We start from the raw sequence: 22,363 nt of genomic DNA, 5'->3' as shown, positions 1-22,363 counted from the left end.
AAGCTGGATTACAAATGTTTCGCGCAAACATAGACGGATATATGTAGATCAGGAGGCGCATTCCCTTCACAAACAAATGTAATCCACTGCATCTTCAGTGGCTCAGATGTCGGGAGTAAATGATGACCACTACATGTTCATTATTACATCCAGCAACACAACACCTCAATCGCTCAATCGGAGATATTCTTGTCTAACTTACATCCCTGCTCCGGCATTGAAACAATGGAGGTCGGACTGTTACAGCTGATTTAAGGCGGGTCTGAGGTAAGACGCTCATGTCAATCAACTATTGTGGGAGCGGCCTCTGTGGGTGTGACGCCACAACGTCAGGCATCTGAGAATACATTGTGGAGTCACTGTATATATGTGGATTATATAACCTGTGCATGTGCAACAGTTTTCTTTTAATATGCATTTAACAAGTAGGCCTCTAAATAAAGTACTGCATCACTGTGAATCTGGATTCAACCGTCAGACAATAGCATGGTCAATTACAAAACAGCCAGCAGGGTGTTCAGAGTGAGCATGCTGTGTGCGTGTCATTTAATGAACTCCATGTCACGTTTCCTGCCACCGTACTGTTCTCAGTGTTGTGCTTATGACCTGAAGCGTTTGACTGTTCAGCCAATCACAAGAGAGACAGACAGACAGTGATGGGTAATCATTGTGATCGGCTTTCTCTATGTGTCTTATACTGTACAGAGAAACAAGTCCTAATCTCATCTGATACAGACAGATGCTCATCGTACCGGTCATCTCAACACCGCTTCTGTAACAAGGTAAGAGCAGTGGTTTTTCATTGTAAAGTTCTTCTAAAAAGTCGATTTCTTTAGAAAATTGGTTAATATAACAATTATTGATGATGTAGATCCAAGGCCTAATGAAGTTCCAAGATCTAGTCTTAAAAAGTCAAATAAAATGTAAAAACAATTAATAAATACATAATAAATAGTGATTGGCTGAAAGTTTTAATATATAAAAATAAAATAAAATTTATATATATTATTTAAACAGTCTCTGCAAATTCAAACACTAAAATTGAATAAATAAAATATATAATAATGTGTGTTTTCTGAGCCTCTACTGCCACCAAGTGAAATAGCAAATGATTTTGAATTGTTTTCAAAAGATTTCTACGATATTTCTAACACTGATCAACCAACAAATTTATTATAGTCTTACACTTATTATTTTGTTCGTATAACTAGGATAAAAGAAAGTATTTTAACACTAAAAAATGACACGCTTCAGCTGTAAGATTAAACGTGTCTTTGAGAACAAACAGTCAGAGCTGTAAATGTGTTGATCTGTGGACGTGTTTCCCATGCTTTCCCATGAATCACAGAGGCATTCCCCCATGGATCAATGATGCTGTCAGTCCTGATTATCTATTTGTCCTGGAGTTGTTCTCCGTCTGGTGTGAAGGACACTGATCGTTACATACTGTTAATTACTGTATTACATGTCGTCTTACATTACAGTGCTTCAGCTTGGGTGGCCAACAGAATGACTGTGTAATTAGCATGACAGCACTGTATTTGTTTTACACAACATTGATGTTTAAATAGTTTGTGTCAGGGTTATTATAAATAACAAAACTATTAAATTAATTGAAATAAAGCTAAAATACAAAATATAAATATTACTTGTAAAATTTGTAAACGTAAAACAAAATTAGAACTTGGCAACTAACTGAAATAAGTTTAAGTTGAAGCACTAAAAATACTTACTTTATCTAAAGTAAAACTGAATGAAAATAAATTCAATTAAACAGTAGTATTTAAATTTTTTTTAAAAAGTACATGAAACAAAATTGCTAAAAATGAAAACTAAAAACACTGATTTGTATATTAATTGTAACATTTGATTGAGTTCAGTTTAATTAATTCCCAGCGACTTTCCTGCAATGACAGAATTGCTAAAGAATTGGATAATGAACACATCTTAACAGGAATCATTAAAATAAAATGACAGTTTTGGATTAATTGATTTGGGGAAAAAAAACTGAAGTGTGTAACTCAACAACAAATCATTCAGATTGGGTTTGTGAGCTGAATCAAGTGATTCATTGAAAAACAATGATTTGTTCATGAATCGAATATTGCTGCTCCTCTGGATGAATATGACTTCAGTTTTGGGTTGTTTCTCATACAAAATAGCTCCCAAAGACTTGGAATAGAGCAATTATTGTATATATAGATATATATAGAGATATATTATGTTATAGTATTTACTCATATTTTGAATTAATTTGGATTTGCTTTTATATATTGTTTATATATTGCCTATTTTCAGTTTACATTTTAATTAAAGCTTAATTTTAACTTTAACTTTTTTACCAGATTAAAAAAAATACTATATAATTTTAATTGTTTGTTTTTTAAAATTAAATAACAATTAATAACCAAATTAAATTAATAATATATATATATATACATACATACATACACACACACACACACACATATATATATATATATATTAGTAATTTTAGTGCTTTTTCAGTTATTGGCAACATTTCTAGATTTTTTTAATATTCATTTTATTTAATATGTAATTATTTCAGTTTTATTTCAGTTAACAAAAGTGTTTTTAATCGTTTTTTTTTGTGCTTGCACTCTCACTGTGCCACATATACTGCTTCTGAATGTATGAGTCAATCAATTATATGACATAAGAGAGCCGCGTATGTGTGTGTGTGCACTTGCAATGAAAATCCTCCCATAATTATGCCGATGCATTGGGTTTTCCTTTCCCGCCAGCAACAGGGACATTGATCTGATGAAGCTGCAGGTCCACGTGCCACATCACGCAGAGTTCTTTCAGGTCCTCTTGCGGTCACTGACGCTGAGACACTGAGACGTATCCTGTGAACACGCTGGAGGCTTTAAAACCACTGCCAGCTATAACCACCTACAAAAAACAGATGAGCACTAATTAGTTATGTGTACATACTCTAAAGTGATATAATCTGCAGAGTGTTTTAATTAAGCACTCTTTAATTAAGGAAATATATGCAAAGCCTCCAAATTCTTAACTAATAGATATCACCATGATGAACAATCACAGTACGTTAAAGGAGAAGTCCACTTCCAGAACAACAATTCACAAATAATTTACTCACCCCCTTGTCATCCAAGATGTTCATGTCTTTCTTTCTTCAGTCGTAAAGAAAATTATGTTTTTTGAGGAAAACATTTCAGGATTTTTCTTCATATAATGGACTTGATTGGTGCCCTGATTTTGAACTTCCAAAATGTAGTTTAAATGCAGCTTCAAAGGGCTCTAAACGATGAGGAAGCTGAGGAAGAAGGGTCTTATATAGCGAAACGTTCTGTCATTTTTTTTGGAAAATAAATATTTGTCTACTTTTTAAGCACAAAAGATTGTGTAGCACAGGTTCTGGGATGTGCGTTCACGTACCATTGAATCACGTCAAAAGGTCGCACCGAAGAAGGCAATCAACTTACAAAGTGAATACGCAAAGACTAAGAAAGTGCAAGTAAGTCAAACGCTGTTTACAAACAAAAAGGTACAACGATGTCGAACGATTCTGAAGTTGTAGGAGTAAATAAGATGGAGTTTGTCGCCATACTCGACCTTTTTTAGCCAGAGTGCACAGACGATGAACTTAGACGTGATTCGTAGTAGTGATGGGAAGTTCGAATCATTTTACCAACTCGGATCTTTGAGTCTCATTTGGCAAAATGAACAAATCTTTTTTCAAGTAATTTCGTTCATTTTAGCAAAATGTAATTAAAATTCGTACTTCCCTAACACATCTACTGCTTACACAAACGTTGATCACACTACCACAAAAAGACAAATCTATAATGCTATAGGAAACAGAAAAGATTAATTCATTGTTTACTTGGGTCTTTAGTCTATGATTAGCTCACCTCACCTCTTATCTGACAAGTTTTTGGGTTTGAGTCGTTCATCTCATCACGTGACAGCCTCATAAGGACTCGGAAAACCCGAAGACTCGAAACAGGTGAACTAATTCCAGTACAGAACCTAACAGGATGTTGTGCACGTGCGACTGAACGAATCACTCCCTGAGACGACTCGTTCTACCCGAGTCACATTAAAGATTCTTTCAAAATGAACGAATCATTTAAGAACGACCCATTACTAATTCGTACCATCGTGAACGCGCATCCCAGAGCCTGTGCTACATGAGCTTTTGTGTTTACAAATATGAACATACAAATTTTTATTTTTCGAAAAAAAAGACAGATCATGTCACTAGATAAGACCCTTCTTCCTCGGCTGGGATCGTTTAGAGCCCTTTGAAGCTGCATTTAAAATTACATTTTGGAAGTTCAAAATCGGGGCACCAATGAAGTCCATTATATAAAGAAAAATCCTGAAATGCTTTCCTCAAAAACCACAATTTCATAACTAATTTTCGTTCTCTTGGATGACAAGGGGGTGAGTAAATTATTTGTAAACTGTTTTTCTGGAAGTGGAGTTCTCCTTTAATACATTTGCTCTGTATTACAAGTTTTCTGTAAGTGAGGTATTATCTAAATAAATTTATATACATTTACAAAGCAGGAATCTGAACATTGGGTAAAGCCAGGTTCAAGACACTTATTGATTGCTGTTGAAATATTACAGAGGGAGTTTTAGATTCGCTTCTTTAATCCAACAATAAATCTAAAAAATACTGTCAACAGCCAGAAAAAAAAATGTGGAGATTTCAGATGTGTATTGTCATTGAAATCTACAGATGCAAATAGATCACCTTTAATGAAATAAACACTTACATGTGTCCTTTAGATGTTTTCTTTTCACTAAAGAAGACAAATTATGGTTGCAAAATAGGCCAAAGATCTCAAGCCTGACAACTACGTGAAGAAGCTATGGTTTTGTCTATAGTGTCTTGTCTTAATAATAGTCTTTTATTCTGCCTTTTTCCTATCAGGATGGACCATGACTGGCATGGCAGCAGGAGAAGTGGTCACCGCAGCAGACACAATGAGGATGAGGACGGTGAGAGGATAGGCTTTTTAAAATTATTTTTGGCAGACGTACCTGACAGACAAACCACTTTTTGATAAAGAAACTGTAGCGTACACTAAAAGTTACTAATAAACATTTTATTATTTACCGTCAGATTGTACAATTACTTTTACAATTTACTATTTTCAATAGTAATTTATCACAGAAAAACATAAAGAGATATCAAGTAAATATGTAAAGTAATTAAAAATAAATGTAAAGTATAATTCAGGGTTATTATTATAACCATAAAATAATACCATAAAATAGCTATTAAATAAATGTAAAAAATATATATATTTTAGTTATTTGCAAATGTTAAGGCAACAGTTTCCCTTTTTTATTTAGTTTAACTTGATGTACAAAAATAGCTAAAACTAAAACTTAAATAAATTAATAAAAACTATACAGACATATTTAAAAAAAACACACACAACTAATAAAACTGACAAAAACACACAACAAAATTTTCTATCGCTAAAGCTGAAATCAGAATTAAAAATACAAAAATAAAAATCTAATTAAAAAAAAACTATAATAGTACTTCAGTTATACTAAAATAACTGATTTAAACTGATTTTTAAATGCAATATTTTAAACTTATACTACATATATAAGGATGATGGCTCAAATGAATCAGTAAATTGCTTTTGAACCAGAATAAACTGATTCACTGAAAGGAATCGTACTGGAGTGTGAATTATGCCATAAACTGTAAAATAGAAACTCACTGCTATTTTATTCTCTGGTTTTAGAGTCTGTCTACATTGGCGTTCCAGTGCCACGGAGCTACAGAAGGAAGCGCAGACATCACAGACACACGTCAAAGCATTCCCACGACCGCGACAGCCGGGAGAGACACCACAACCGCCATGAACACCACCATCAAGAGGAACCATGTGACCCAGATGAAGGAGAGCAGGATTCGAATGAGCTCTTTGACATCAACTCCACCAGTGAGCTTCTCTTAACCTTTTATTATTAAGGCCTGTTCACACCAAGGACGATAACTAGAAAGATTCCAAACCATAGCCATAATGATAAAGGCACAGAGAAACTATATTACTGGAATCACTTTCAGAGTATTTTTTTCAAGCTGATGAACAGTTAAAACATTGACATCCAATCAGAATCAATCTTGCTATAATGAGCTCAAGAATTTAAAGCAGCAGATATGGTCTGGTGGTGTGGACACTAATATATTTATCTTTGTAGTTATTGTTCTTGTTGTGAACGGGCATTTACACTCATGTAACAAAACCTTTCTGCTAAGATACATTAGTTACAAATACAGTTCAGTGTAATTTAGTATCATTGAGATTCCATTCTTGAGATTCTTGTGTTGTGCTGAACATTCTATTTTGGAATTCCCATTTAAATGTCCAGCTTTTTAAAAAAACTGCTTGTAAGTCTCTTATTATGCTATATAATCATGAAATCTTGAATTCAGTCTTTTTGTCAGCTGTTTTCTTTCAGTTAGCTCAGGTTTTGTATCTCTCTCATTGATCTAAGCTTATGCATCTCAGTTTTGGTGTGATCATTTTGGTTTGCTCAAAAACCGAGGTGCATAAGCTCAGATCAGTGAGGCCTACAATCCGTTAGTTCCAAAAAGAAATACAAAACCTGTGCTAACTAAAAGAAAACATGCTGATAAAAAAGGTTAAATCTGAAATTTGGTAATAATATAGCATAATGACAGATTGGTAAGCTATTTTGTGAACACTGGTCATTTTTGACTGGGAACATCACAAGTGTAACAAAAAAAAGTACAAAAATGATTTTGTACGAAGATTTTTTGGGAAATGAGGGTTGATATTTTTAATTAGTTATACATTTTTGTAATCATTTTTTTTAAATAAATTTTTATTTACATTTTAGTAATTTTAATGCTTGTTATATATATATATATATATATACACATACGCGTGACACTCGCGGTGTTTTCAGCCTCTGCCGCCTCAATAGTAACCATTAAAATAGAGTCTAGAAAAATTTTAATTGAATTTAGGAAAAAATAATAATAATTTCGTAGGGCTCTCTTTATTTCATTTCTGTCTTTGTTTTTGTTTTTTTGTAGTTTGTTACTTGCATCTTGGTTCTTATTATTAATAACAAAGGCTCCTGTAGGCTCGTTGTTGTTTACCATAATCCTGTGTAGTGGCACTGGCATGTGATTATTATTATTTAATTTTATTTTAATTTTTTTTTTTTTGAGGGGGGATGAAATGCTTTGTTAGATAATATAACTATGATCTCCACTTGGATCATCTATTATTAAATTACTTTTCCTGTTGTTCTATGTTTTTCTCAAAGTATCGGTTCAGTAGTATCATCATATTTTAGTTCGAAGTCAAAATTTTGGTATCGTGACAACACTAACATATATATGCATATATTATAGATGTAATTTTGATTCATTTTATTTCAATTTTAGTTATTTTAGTAAATGAGAAATGTTGCTTTGGCAACTAGCTGAAATTAAAGTACATTTTTTATATTTTATTTATTTCAGTTAACATTTAGTGTATATTTATATAGTAACAAACATGTTTTTTATGATTCTAGTTTTAGATGACTTTACTATATAATGCATTTTTGGGAATTATTGATTTGAGGTTTTAGACTTAAATTCTGAAGTGAGAGAGCGAGAAAGGGAGGGATCAGCAAAGCTGGAGGAGGAGAAAAACACTTGTTGGGCCTTTCATGCGTGTGGCACTTTGCCCTGCTTTAGTTTTCAGGAAAGAGCAACATCGCTGGGAAGAAAAGTTCAAGAACTAAAGGACACGCTCATAGTGAAGGTGCATCTAAAATGAGGGACGAGCTCCGTTAATGCGTAAATTGCAAAGAGGCTGAAATCAAAAGGAAGTGCAAGTGGACATTTCAGAATTTTATTCCTAGATCTTTTTCTGTCACTGAAACATTAAACGTTGGACTTTCTGAAGGATGAAGCAGGAACAGCGTAGGTCGACGGGGTCGTTTAGTATTCAGGACTCGATACAATCATTGACGTCCAGTCTGGGCTCTCAGAGCACTCAGCTCAGCAGATGCACAGGTACAGTCACACAGGTCATATTGTCTTATTTCCTTACTATTGCTACCAGTTCTTCTTATTAGCTTATTAGTTTGTTTCTGTAGTTGTGGTCAGAGCACATTTAGTTTGGAGTTTGACACTGCTAGACCATAACTTTGCTGAGTCTATTAATCTATTAACAAGTTTTTTGCTGATCAACCATCACTGAGGTCACACGATTGGTTGATGATTGTAAGTTTAAGGACAGTCAAGATGTTTTGCATTGTTTACATTATTTTCATGACATTTTAGCACATTAAGCACTTTTTTTATTTCAGAGTTCATTGAAGTGATAAACTTCACATCAGGAAAAAAAAACAGTAATTTGTTTAATGATTTATATCAGTATATTTTAAAAATCTGTATAACAACACCGAAAAAGTAGTGAAGTAAAACATCCACATTAAAATAATATAAGAATTTGAGGGAATGCATTTACCTCCAAAATAAACTTTATTGTGAACATAAGAATAAATTATTTAAATGGTAAACTACACCAGAATAGCACTAATTGTACTTCCTTTTTGCAGATTTGTTTCTATTTTTAAATTTAGCAGTAAAACATCTCCATTACATAAATGATAATTTAAAGGAAAGTTTTAATAGTCATAAAAATAATGACACAATTCCTAAAACACTTAATTGTCCATGACATCACATTTACCCCCCAAATTAATTTTTATATAATGCAAAATAAATAACTAAATAAAATAAGCATAAACTATTTAAATGGTAAAGTACATCAGGATAGCACTTATACTTTGTTATGCTTTATACATTATTATTATACATATTATACTTTATACATTTTTGTGGATTTATCAAACATAATTGTGTAACAGTAATTTGTTTACTGTTATATATGAAGAAAATCTGTATAGAAACACATACACATAAAAAATATTTGAGAATAATGACAATTACATTTAAATTCAGAAGTAACATTTTTAAAACATTGAATTAATTGTCATAAAAATAATGACATAATTCCTAAAAAGCTTAATTTTTAATGACATTTTATTACATTTACCCCCAAAATTAAATTTTCTGCAAACATAGTAAAATATAAAATTAAAATAAATTAAAAATAATTGTATAACAGTAATTTGTGTACTGTTATATATTACGAAAATCTGTATAAAAACACAAAAATAAAAATATTATATAGAATAATAGAATAATAGAATATATAGAATATAATAATAGAATAATAGAATAATGCCAATTACAGTCAAATTCAAAAGTAAAACATTTGCATTACAATAACAAGAATGTGAGAGAAAAATGATTAAGTGCCATAATAATAATTTTTCATTGCAAAAAAAACCAAAAAATTATCAGTGCAAAATTTTATTAATGTCATAAAAATGACATAATTTCTAAAAACAAAACTTAATTTTCCATGACATTTCATCACATTTATTCCCAAAATTAAATTTTTTGCATAATAATAAAATAAAATATAAAATTAAGTTTAATAAAATCATTATTTGAGAACAATGCCAATCACAGTCAAATTCAGAAGTAAAACATTTGTATAATAACAAGTAATAACAAGTATGTGAGAGAAAACCTTCTTAAATCTCATAATTCTCCAGTGCCTGTTTATGTATGTATAATGTCTTCTTGTTATTATGTACTTTTAAAAAAAATAAATAATATGCAATACGAGCCAAACATTAAGTTTAATGAGATTCATTCATTGCTGCTGGATGTAAAGACAAATTTCAGGCCTGATTCTACAATTTCCAATAATGATTTGCATCAACCGTTATTGAAATATATCCAGTGGCGTCCATATTGTCATGATTTTGCATTAAATGCAATAATTAAAATAGTATTTTAACCAAATACTTAGAACATAGAATTGTTTAACCAAAGTGATTGAAGTGCATGAGCTATAAATAATCCGGTGCATTGTACTCTACTCTGCATTGGCATTCTACAACCACAAGTATTTGTGATTGTTACTTCAGGATTAGAAGGATTACATGAGGAAAAACACCCACGTGCTAATAATCCAGAGGAAATGCCAGAGATCGAAAGGAAGGTCACAACAAGATTGTCATGCTTGGGCTCACAAGCACCAGCTTGCACCATTAGTTTTGAATAATTTGTGCTAAACATCAGATTTAATGCACATGATGTTAGATTGAGAACAGGTTGTAGCAGCCCACTCCGGAGTTTATATAATTTGACTTTACCTAAGATATACAGTCGATATATTTGATTAAATCGCTATAGGTGTATTGACGTTAGATATTGATTCTGGCATTATGCATCAGATTAGAATAAACCACTGTCACGTGGCTATTCTAAGTTAATCTACCCAACAAATTCTTTTGATATCCTTTTAGATATTGGCCTCTTTTATAAATCTTTTTTGCACATTTATGCATATTTATCTTCAAAAGAAGGTTATTGTGATGCGTATCTTTAAACAATATCATTGATTTGATTCTGACTTCATACGTCGCACTATTGGCTGATGCATGACTCGAGCTGAATTCGGTGGGTTTGCAGATCTGAAAGCTCAGCCTTTTGAAATCAAATTCTCATTCTGATTAGAAACAGATTTGGCTAAGAATGATGATGGAAGCGTTGATGGCCTCGGGAGCCGTGCATCGTAATGGTCCTGCTCTGTCATATTCAGATTTCATTTCAAGCAGGTCAGCACAGGGTCAATTCAGACTGAGCCGAAGGCAAAACATAATACCCAGCCTTATATGTCATGCAGTCCAATAGGCTTCGCAAAGAATCAAACTCATTTGTACAATTAGGAGGTGTTAATCTACAGGCCGTTATTCACCCCTTTTTGCATGAACACAGTTTTTATTTGCTTATTTCATCATGCTTAATTGCTTGTAATGTTGCTTACTGGATAAAAGCATCTGCAGTTTCTTTTCAAAGTGATATGATTTTCACATTGCAGTTTATACAATGGGTAAGAAACCCAGAGACTGGGCTGTTTTGATCCAGCGGTTGGGTTAAATGCTTAACTGAACCGTCTGTGTAGTTTAATTTACCTCAACTATTGTTTAAAAATTACTAAATGGCTCGTTTAAAATAAACCATAAATAGGTTGTAAATTAAAAAATCGGACACAAAATTACTAGAGGCATCAGCAAAAGGTGAACATTTATTTGTAAGCAATTAAAAAAAAGATTAGTATTTAACTATAAATGTTCATTTATTAAACATATTAATAAATGTTAATTTCCAACCTATTTTTGGATTACAGTCAAATTCAAAAGTAAATCATTTGCATTACAATAGAGAGAAAAATTATTAAATGTTATTATAATTTTCACTGCAAAAAAAAAAATATATATATATATATATATATATCAGTGCAAAAATTTTTAATGATCATAAAAATAATTACATCATCTTTAAAAAAAAAAACATAAAATAAAATATAAAATTAAGTTTAATAAAATCATTATTGGAGAATAATGTCGATTACAGTGAAATTCAGAAGTAAAACATTTGCATTACAATAATGCAAGAATGTGAGAGAAAACCTTCTTAAATCTCATAATTCTCCAGGGCAAAAATAAATAAATAAATAAATAAATAAATGGCCCTAAAATAGGCCTGTTTATGTATGTACCTAAGATACGGATACAAAAAAAAAGTTTAGTATTTAACTATTATTTATTCAACTGTTTAATAAATGTTCATTTATTAAACATATTAATAAATGTTCATTTCCAACCTATTTTTGGAAATAGTTGAGTTAAAACTAGAAGATATTTACTCACAAGGATTTATTCAGATTATCGGCGTCGATATTAAGCATTTTTATGATAATCAGTATCAATCATTTTTAAAACCAGTTTGCCGATAATTTGTCAGAGCCCTTGTTATTCTTAATTTTGACATTAATATTTATTTTTACACTAGACTTATATATTATTTCAAATTATCGGTTATAGATTAACATTTATTAATAAACAATTTTTAAAAATGCTTTGAATTAAAATATTATTTATTCAACTTGTTAAATAAATAATATATATATCGGTACAAAAGTGACAGGAAAGACATTTATAATCAGTTTATAATCAGTTTATTCATTTATATAATTTATGTAAAACTATCCTGAAAAACTCTGAAATTGTATCAAGGCTTCTTTTACAAAACATTTCATTCTACAAAAAAAGTTACAAAAATTTATTTTAAATCTTGTTTTATTTCAGCTAGTTGCCAAGGCAACATTTTAATTTTTGTTTAGTTTAACTTAACTAAAATTTAAAAAAAATTATAAAACTGAAAAATTGGTTTATAAAAGTAAAAAATTTAGTAAAAAGTATAAAGACATTAAAAAAACAGTTATCGGCACCGATATCATGCATATTTATGGTTATCGGTATCGGACATTTTCATAGCCGATTTGCTGATAAAACAATTTATTGTTGTTTTTGTTATTCTTAATTTTGACATTTTCATTCTTACACCAGACATATATATGTATATGTATATATCAGTTCAAAATATCGGTTACTGGTCTACTTGATCTGTAATAATCGGTATCTGCATCAGCTCTAAAAATCATATTGGTCAACCCCTAGTAAAAATCTAGTTTATAGCAGGAAGCATGTGGAAAATGAGGGAGAGGTTGAATCGGGAATGGTTGCAAGCAAGATTCAAACTTCCCTCACCAACAATGCTCTGTTTTGAAGCACGTGCACTAACTTTTGATGCTTGTTTTGCTTAGTTGCTTTGATCACATGTTACATATAGATGCTACAAATATTACTCTTTTGCATTTTAAGGTACGGTAAATGTATTGCTTTATTGTAGTATCTTAAACTTTGCATGTGTATGTGTGTGACACAGTGTCGCCTGCTGCAGAGAGACTACGTCACATCCTCAGAGAGGAAGATGAGCCCACACCCACGCTCTTCACTGAGATGGACACACTACAGCACGAGGGTGGAGAAATGGAGTGGAAAGAGTCAGCCAGGTGACACACATACACTCTTCTGAAGCCCTTGTGACATCAATAAACGTAGATTATGAAAAGGTGTCAGTTGAGTGACTCATCCAATCTGAAGTTTGTACCTTAATGTCAGCGTTAAGCTTAATGACTTCCAGAATTCATTTATTATAGGCAACATTTACATTTTATACAAAGCAACTTACAAAAGAGCAGCGAAAGCAATTCGTCAAAGAGACAACAATAATCATAACGGTAGAATATTATGCATTAGAAAATATTGGCATCATTGATATGGCCCTCCTGACAGTCACATTTATTTATTCAGCAATTTGCATTTCTGTGGACATGGTTGTTACTTATTTGACATGCAAAGAGCTTAGCCATTCATAACAGAGATCATTTCCAAATTACATTCTGCATCTTAAAGGTACAGTAGCAAAAACAATATAATGATTAACTGATAACAATTTAGAATAAGGTTCCATTTCCACTAGCATTTGCAAATAAAAATAAATACTGTAACAGATATATTATTTGTTATATTATTGGTTGAAACAGTCATTTCATTTACACATTTAAAAACCCAAAAGCATTTCACTTGTGTTTCGGTTTGTGGGAAGAAAAGTTGTCAAGGTAATATTTGTAGAGTTGCATTTTCTGTGTGCTTCTTCAGGTGGGTTAAGTTTGAGGAGAAGGTGGAGGAGGGTGGCGAGAGGTGGAGCAAACCGCATGTGTCCACGCTGTCTCTGCACAGCCTGTTTGAGCTGCGCACCTGCCTGCAGACGGGCTGCATCCTGCTGGACCTGGAGGGGTATTCACTGCCGCAGATAGTGGGTCAGTGAGAAATACAAAGAGAGTAAAGAACAGACCCAAGTTTAAAAATTCTGATTACTAATTCTTTTTTTTTTTTTTTTTTTAAATGTACGTTCCAACAGATTTTTATTTGGAAGAAATTAAAATGTTCTGATCAACACAGGCAGTAGAGACATTTACATTACAAAGGATTTCTGTTGAAATAAATGCAGCCTTCATGGGCATAAGAGAGCATAAGGAAATCTTACTAAATGCAAAAGTTTAAACTGTACTTTTGATTATGCTTCTAGCAACTAATATATAGGAGTCAGTATGTTCAGCTCTGTTTAACATATTTTACCAAATTAAAAACAAACTCTGCAGAATTCCACACATTTTCCATACAAATTAAAAGTGTTAGCATGCAATAATCAGAGTTGTATTGCTCATGGATTGCTTGTTTAGCTCATTCAAATTGAGTTCTGATTGATTGAAGTCGCAACTTTGTGTTCTGTGTTTCTCAAGGGGCATGGGTTTGATTTTGGCATTGGGACATAACGGTAGACAACATTTAATTGTTTGAACAAAATTGTTGCTGGGGACAATTTAGTAGTCCCTACTAAATTCTATGCCCTTGAAAATCCGACTTTAGAAACAATAGTTCTTTCCTTAAATATGAAGAGATCAAGCAACAGATTAATGAGTTAATGCAAATTTTACATAAAACTTATGGATGTAATTATAATATATGAGTTGCTGTTTTTGTCACTTTTCTGAATTTCACGTACATACAAATCTGGCTCTAAACCCTTCTTTTCTTATTCAAAGTTGATCTAGACAAGTATATGAAAATTTCTCTAGCCTATATTTATATATTACTTCTTTGTTTTGTTTACGATTACTATATTTTTGCTTTTAGATCTTTACTTCCAATGTAAATCAAGTTATTAACTATATGCGAAGTTCCGATCTCAAATGACTCGCAAACAAACTCTGAAGTTTAAATCTAAATCAAACGATTCGCAATCCACGTTCCAAAGTTCAATTATTGTTGTATCTGGGAGAAGCAGATGAACACAAAACAGCATAACAACAAAGTTAAAGAGGGTAAACTTTATAATTCAGCTGAACTGTGCACGTATGTTTACGTTCTTACTCCGCCAATCTTGTATAATTTATATAATTTATGAGAAGAAATAGATAAACAAATGAGACTGTAATCCAAAAACAGTAAGAGCATAGATCTATACACTTAATACTGAATACAGTTAAGACCTCAAATGGTATTTTTCTTTTTTCTGTTTCCCCTGTGTTGTTTAAATATGAATTGTAAACATTTGTCTGTGTTTTTCTGCCTTTCACAGATGACATAATTGAAAAGCAGGTGCAGGAGGGTCTTATAGCTCCAGAGATCCGTGAGAAGATCAGTTTTGTCCTCTTGCGGAAGCACCGTCACCAAACCAAGAAGCCAATCCACCGCTCGCTGGCGGACATCGGAAAACCCAATACCTCGAGTGAGTGTCTCCTGTGTAACCTGTTGTACAATCAGTGATATTCCCAGAATTCTCTTGTCTTTCTCTGACATCTATCTTTTCAAATCATTTCTTATGAACTTCTTTTTCTTAAGTTTCCACTTTGCTCTTTTGCCTGTCCTGCCATCTTGATCATGTCTTTCTCCGTGTCTGATCTCGGGTCTGCATCAGACCGCAGTCCGAGCCCGAGTTCTCGTTCTGGGTCGGGTTTCCATCGCTCCACTGAGGACCTGCGAGCTCGTCAGAGCGGCGGCCTCAGCAAACTGCGTGAGTCTGGCCTTCTGTTTCTTCCCCCTTCCACAGATTTATCTACAGCTACTTCCGGATCTCTGGAATTTCTAATAAGCATCTCAAATTTTGTTGCTTTAAATCACCAACTCCAATTAGTAAAAATGCTAATTGCTGCCACCTTTTAACTTTACATAGCATTAGCATCATCCACACACTAACTGCTTGTAGTTGCACAAGAAAGTGAGCAACATTTCTTCAAGTATGCAGCAGTGCATTTCTGCCATTGTTCTGAGGATTACAGATTATTAGAAAGGTCTTGACATTGGTTTTCCATTCTTGTTTGTTATGATTTGTTTCTGTACTCCGGGTACTTTAGGCTAGAAAAACAACATTTTTTTTCTTGCCTCTAAAAAGTTAATAAAGTATGTGCCTTTTTTAACAAATACTAATACAGTACCTTTTAAAAACATGATTGTATAAAATACCAAAACTTCTTTCCAAAACTTCTTAAGCAAATGTGACATTTAGAAGTTCATGAAGTGTGGTACATTAATTTTGTAATCATAAAATTACATGGTATATCAAAGCAACATCTGAATCTGATGCACAATAATTTGTGATTAATTATATTTGGCTGTGCATTTATTTTAGTATTAATTATATTTTATTATAGTATTTATGAATATTTTTAATTAGATTTTATTTTCATTTTTATTTTTCTGTTTATTTAAATTTTAGTTTTAGTAACTGGTTATGTGCTTTTTATTAGTTTTTTAATATTTTTATTTAGATTTTATTTTAAAATGTATTTTAATTTCCATTTTAGTGTTAGTAATTTTAAGTTCTTCAAATTTTATTTTAGTTGCTGAGGCAGCATTTATTATTTTATCTTTTACTTTTTTAAACTATTTTATATTTTGTTGTTTTTTTCACCTTTATTTAAATTGATTTACTCGTGTTAGTTTAAGTTGACAATAACAAAACTGGTTAAATTTATAATCAAAGTGTTTCATCTGTGCTTTTCAGATCCTTCTCAGTGCCGCAGTATGAATGATATTTCCGTCACACCCAGCTCTGACCAGGTACGACATAGTATTCCTTACATTGTGTTATTTTTTTCACATAAGCATATTGAAATACACAGAAAATGTTTTTATTCATTAGCGCAGAGATGATTTTAGAAACAAAACCAATGCATCAGCACTCTCGTTTTATTTATGTGCATTTATGTGGCAGAGGTGATATATACACCTCATAATTTATGCAGGGTAATGTTCCATATAAGTCACTCAAATGCTGCCAGCAGTCATTCGTCCTTTTGTAATGTTTTCTTTATTTAAATGAAGTGCAAAAATGAAAAGCAAAATATGAAATGCACAATAAAGCACTTAGTTTTGCCAAAGTATTTTGAGCCGATTGCAGGACTACAGTGTTTGTGTGAGAAGGGTTGCTGGTGCCACCTCTCTTGGCTCGCTAGACTTCAAAGTAGGCCAATTTTGAGTCCACTTTAATGAGTTTTTCTGCTTAAAGTGACACCCACGGCTCACTTTCATGAGGTCACTGCCATCAACAGGCTTCATTTATGGCCTACAGGAGCATGCTGAGACTTAAAATCAAGGGTCGCTGGAATTATGTGAGGGATAGGTGTCAAATGCATGCAAATTTCATGTGCAAAGATATTTCAGCTAGTTAATTTATATAATTTGATTAATATACAGATACCTTTGTGCATGTATTTAAATTAAGCTGTCATTGCATTAGAAAAAAATAAATAAATAAATATTTTCAAGAAAGTCAAAGCCCATTTTTCATGCAAATAATTTTAAAATAAGTTAAAAGTAAGCTAAAAAAATCACCTTAGTATGATTAGTGAAGTCATTGCAAGAATGTGAAATTAGTTCTGAGAAAAGCTAAAAAAATATAGAAGTTCAACTTTTAAGTAAGACTTATGTGTCCAAATACTTTTTGGGCACATTTATTGCCTATTAGATCTATTTTGGACATATTTTTGTTTCAATATCTGTTTTGGACAGAGCAATGGAACCTACAGATTTGATGGACATATACAGTTGAGGTCAAAATTTTACATACACCTTGCAGAATCTCCAAAATGTTAATTATTTTACCAAAATAGTAGGGATCCTACAAAATGTATGTTATTTTTAATTAGTACTGACCTGAATAAGATATTTTACATAAAAGAGGTTTACATAGAGTCCACAAGAGAAAATAATACTTGAATTTATAAAAATTATGCTGTTCAAAAATTTACATACGCTTGATTCTTAATAGTTAATAGTTTTTCAGCATTTTGGTATATTTGAACCCTTTCCAACAATGACTGTATGATTTTAAGATCCATCTTTTCACAGGACAACTGAGGGACTCATATGCAACTATTACAGAAGGTTCAAACACTCACTAATAGAAAAACGATGCATTAAGAGCCGGGGGGTGAAAATTTTTGAACAGAATGAGGATGTGTACATTTTTTTTATTTTGCCTAAATATCACATTTTTCGTTTAGTACTGCACCTCAGAAGCTAAAGAAGATACTTACATGTTTGTAATAGTTACATATGAGTGCCTCATTTGTCCTCAGTGTCACAAGATGGATCTCAAAATCATACAGTCATTGTTGGAAAGGGTTCAAATACACAAAAATGCTGATGAACCAAAGAATTTGTGGGACCTGAAGAATTTTTCTGAAGAACAGCAGGCAGTTTAACTGTTCAGGACAAACAAGGGACTCATGAACAACTATCACTAAACAAAAAACACATCTGTGGATCATTCAGGTAACAACACAGTATTAAGAATCAAGCGTATGCAAACTTTTGAAAGGGGTCATATTTATAAATTCAACTATTATTTTCTCTTGTGGACTATATGTGAACGTCTTTTATGTGAAATATCTTATTCAGGTCAGTACTAAATAAACAATAACGTGTTTTGTATAATCCCTCTTATTTTGGTCAGATAATTAACATTTTGCAGATTCTGCAAGGTGTGTGTAAACTTTTGACCTCAACTGTATATACACTGAAACGGCAGCAAATGATCTGACAAGGCGAAACGGGGTCGAGACATGAGAAAGGTGCTTGTTTATTCATTGCAGAAAGTGAATTGACTCTGAAACCGGCATTAAAAGATTAAAAGCTGATTTTGTCCATAAGCACAGACCATTCCATATCCACGTGTTCTCTGAGGCCACCGTTGCCAAACGGCGGTTTTCATTGGTTCATGTGTGTGAACGGTCATCCCGCTGTGATTGCATAACTTTATTGATCTGCTATTGGAAAAAATGAGGCGCTTCCCACTTCCATCACATGCAGGCACATCAGACATTGAAAGTGGAGCTCATATTGATACGGGTATCATGAATAAGCTGGCTGTTGTGTGAACACAAACACTTTCCAACATGGAAATTTCATGACCTACGCATCTCAGCGCTTCAGAGCATGACTAATTAAACCCACTCATTGGTGATCCCTAACTGTATTGTTATTTCACCCACCAGCTGAAGAATAAGTTCATGAAGAAGATCCCCAGAGATGCAGAGGCATCTAATGTGTTGATTGGAGAGGTGGATTTTTTAGACAAGCCGTTTGTGGCCTTCGTACGTCTGGCTCAAGCTGCAACGCTAGGAGGCCTTACTGAAGTCCCTGTGCCAACAAGGTGATCCTCCCAAAACAATGAAAATAAATTCCAGGCCTGATTTTGAACTTCCAAAATGCAGTATAAATGCGGCTTCAAACAATCCCAAATGCGGTTCTAAAATAATACAATTTAATTACTTTTTAATGTCAAACGCCCGTCTTGTCTTACTCTCCCTGAACTCTGTTTTTTTTCCGGTTCATGACAATTCAGGTATGTCGAAAAACTCCCATCTCATGTTCTCCCTCAACTTCAAAATCGTCCTATATCACTGTTTTACCTTTTTTCTTAAGGGTGTTTGATCTTTTTTGCATGTTCACTTTGCAAGGACTGGGTCGGTACTTCTGCAGCGATGCAGGATGATTTTGAAATGATTTTTGAAGTTGAGGGAGAAAATACGATTGGAGTTTTTCAACATACCCTAACTGTCTTGAACCAGAATACACAGAGTTCATGGAGAGCAAGACAAGACGAGCGTTTGAGATTAAAAAGTATTTAAATTGTTTGTTTTTTTTTTTTTAAAATGAAAATAACCGATCGTTTCGCTAGATAAGACCCTTCTTCCTCGGCTGGGATCGTTTACATACGCATTTGGGGTCGTTTGAAGCTGCATTTAAACTGCATTTTGGAAGTTCAAACTCGGGGCACCATATCAGTCTATTACATGGAGAAAAATCCTGAAATGTTTCCCTCAAAAAAACATAATTTCTTTACGGCTGAAGAAAGAAAGACATGAACATCTTAGATGACAAGGGAGTGAGTACATTATCTGTGAATTTTTGTTCTGGAAGTCGACTTCTCCTTTAATAAATAAAAAGAAAACAAGTAGAAAGAATAGAAAAAGAATAGAGAATGCTAGTGTTAGAGGGCATTTTTTATAATAAATAAAAAGAAAACAAGAGAGATATGTTTTTAGCCATATTGGTAAATCATAATCATAACAATTATGACACACAGTCAAAATTATGGGACAAAAAGGCAAAACTATGACTTACTAGGTCGTGAGATCAAAAAGTTATGTGATTATGACAAAAATGACTTTATATGATAATATTGACTTTTTGTCATAATTATGAGTTTTATATAATAATTTGTTTTCCAGTAAAAGTTTCTAAGAAGCCCATTTCCGCCACACAAGGAAATAAAGGTCAAAATAAAAAGTTGAAATTATCATATGTCATCAGTTAATCCTTTCATTTTTGTCTGAATTGTGACTTTATGTCTCATACCTTGACTTTTAATTTCATAATGACTTTTTATCTCATTTCAACTTATAATTTCATATATGACTGAAATGACCTTTCATACTAAACATCTTTACCAAAGATTAATTTATTTGAAGTGAATATTAGGATTAGAGTTTATTTGCTTTGATATTATTTTTTATGTTTTCTTTACTCAACCTATTCACATTTTTTATAATTATTCTAAGTATAAATCTGAAAAACATTATTGGCTTTTAAGTTTACAACGAGACTGAAAAAAAAAAATCACAAAAACAGTTTGAAAAATAAAATATATATAATATATTATATATTTTCTGAAAAACAATATTTAGTTATTATATTGCAATTAAGTTATGTTTAGATGCATATTTTTAACTGGAAAACAGGCCAAAAAAGTAAATAAAATAATTTTTGCAGTGTGATCAGAGTCATGTGGTATTTATAATTAAGGAGCGAGATAATCAATGTTTTTTGAAATCAATATTTTTGATTAATTTTATAGAAAGAGAAAGGATGCATTTTAAACGTGTATTTGCTTTGTTTTACATAAATACTATGTGAATTTTCCAGGTTTCTCTTTGTGCTGCTTGGTCCCAGTGGCAAAACCAAGTCCTACAATGAAATCGGCCGCGCCATGGCTACGCTCATGGTTGACGATGTAAGAGAAAATATCAGTCTGAACTGGTCTGAACCTTGAAATTAAGCTTCATCACAGTATTTTTTTAACAAATCTGTCTGTATTTGTCACCATATTTAGCTGTTCAGTGACGTGGCCTATAAAGCCAGAGATCGTGAGGACTTGATTGCTGGGATTGACGAGTTTCTAGATGAGGTGATAGTTCTTCCTCCTGGAGAATGGGACCCCAAGATCCGCATCGAACCACCGAAGAAACTGCCTTCGGCAGAGATGAGGTATTAAATCATGCATTTACACTACCATTCGAAAAACTGGGGTTGAAGACTGGAAGACTGGAGTAAAGATGCTGAGAATTCAGCTTTGCATCACAGAAATAAACTACTTTTTCAAACATATTAAGATGTTTCATATTTTATATTTATCAAATATTACCTTTTAAATGATGTAGCATGTAGCACAAGTGTATTGTGTTTTGCAGGAAGTCTGTTTTCTCTCTGAATGAGCTGGGGCAGCCGAATGGCAATGCAGGAGGAGGTGCGGCGTCTGCAGAAGACGAGGCCATGCCAGCCCCGCATGAACTTGGAGAGGAGCTGAAATTCACTGGCCGGTAACGTCCACTGAACCTGGTCAACTTCTAGGAGTTTGTTTTAAGATTGAGACTCTGAGACTTTCTGTTGATGTAGGTTTTGTGGAGGACTTTGGCTGGACATCAAGCGTAAAGTGCCCTGGATTCTCAGTGATTTTTATGAGGGCTTCCACATCCAGTCCATCTCTGCGGTGCTCTTCATTTACCTGGGTTGCATCACCAATGCAATCACCTTTGGAGGACTGCTGGGAGACGCAACCGACAACTACCAAGTAATTTACCTCGTATCCACAAATGTTTTCCATGGGCGATGCTGATATCTGGAGAGCTGATGTGATACTAATATTTTATTGTATTTAACATAATGCTCAGAACAACCAAATATGAAGCAGTTCACTGGCCTGGTCAATGTACTGCTTTATTATATATTATTATATAATTTCAGAAAAAAATTAAAAAGAGGTTATCATATGGTTTAACGTAAGCAATTTTATAATAAGTAAAATAAAGAGAATTGTAAGAAATTAAGTTGCAGTTGTGATAAAAAAAAAAATCATGTTGTTTTTTTTTTTACTCTGAGACAGAAACATATTGAAGGCCAATTCTTCCACATATAAAAAATCTTTTTTGGTTAATCATAATGAGATTTAAAAGTACATTAAAAAAAAACTTTTTAA

General features: G+C 32.7%; 1 protein-coding gene across 4 annotated transcripts in view; it reads left to right on the top strand.

Moving 5' to 3' along the window:
- The first annotated feature begins 689 nt into the window (after positions 1 to 689).
- Positions 690 to 22,363, top strand: part of slc4a5b (solute carrier family 4 member 5b) — a 34,620-nt gene continuing 12,946 nt past the window's right edge. For 2 of the 4 annotated variants that reach the window (XM_051121570.1, XM_051121567.1), the window contains exons 1-13: positions 690 to 782; positions 4,934 to 5,001; positions 5,766 to 5,966; positions 12,923 to 13,049; positions 13,699 to 13,859; positions 15,182 to 15,331; positions 15,521 to 15,616; positions 16,607 to 16,662; positions 19,101 to 19,258; positions 21,034 to 21,121; positions 21,221 to 21,375; positions 21,579 to 21,707; positions 21,784 to 21,958. In XM_051121570.1, coding sequence (XP_050977527.1) covers positions 4,935 to 5,001; positions 5,766 to 5,966; positions 12,923 to 13,049; positions 13,699 to 13,859; positions 15,182 to 15,331; positions 15,521 to 15,616; positions 16,607 to 16,662; positions 19,101 to 19,258; positions 21,034 to 21,121; positions 21,221 to 21,375; positions 21,579 to 21,707; positions 21,784 to 21,958 — 1,563 coding nt within the window. In that variant the 5' untranslated portion in view covers positions 690 to 782; position 4,934. Of the gene's footprint in view, positions 783 to 4,933; positions 5,002 to 5,765; positions 5,967 to 7,747; positions 8,063 to 12,922; positions 13,050 to 13,698; positions 13,860 to 15,181; positions 15,332 to 15,520; positions 15,617 to 16,606; positions 16,663 to 19,100; positions 19,259 to 21,033; positions 21,122 to 21,220; positions 21,376 to 21,578; positions 21,708 to 21,783; positions 21,959 to 22,363 lie in introns of those variants that run through there. The other 2 variants (XM_051121568.1, XM_051121571.1) reach the window with 2 other exon arrangements.

Source organism: Labeo rohita, chromosome 10 (assembly GCF_022985175.1).
Source record: "Labeo rohita strain BAU-BD-2019 chromosome 10, IGBB_LRoh.1.0, whole genome shotgun sequence".
Lineage (NCBI taxonomy): Eukaryota > Metazoa > Chordata > Actinopteri > Cypriniformes > Cyprinidae > Labeo > Labeo rohita.
The sequence above is the reverse complement of the archived record's forward strand: the minus strand, read 5'-3'. Positions and strand labels throughout refer to the sequence as shown.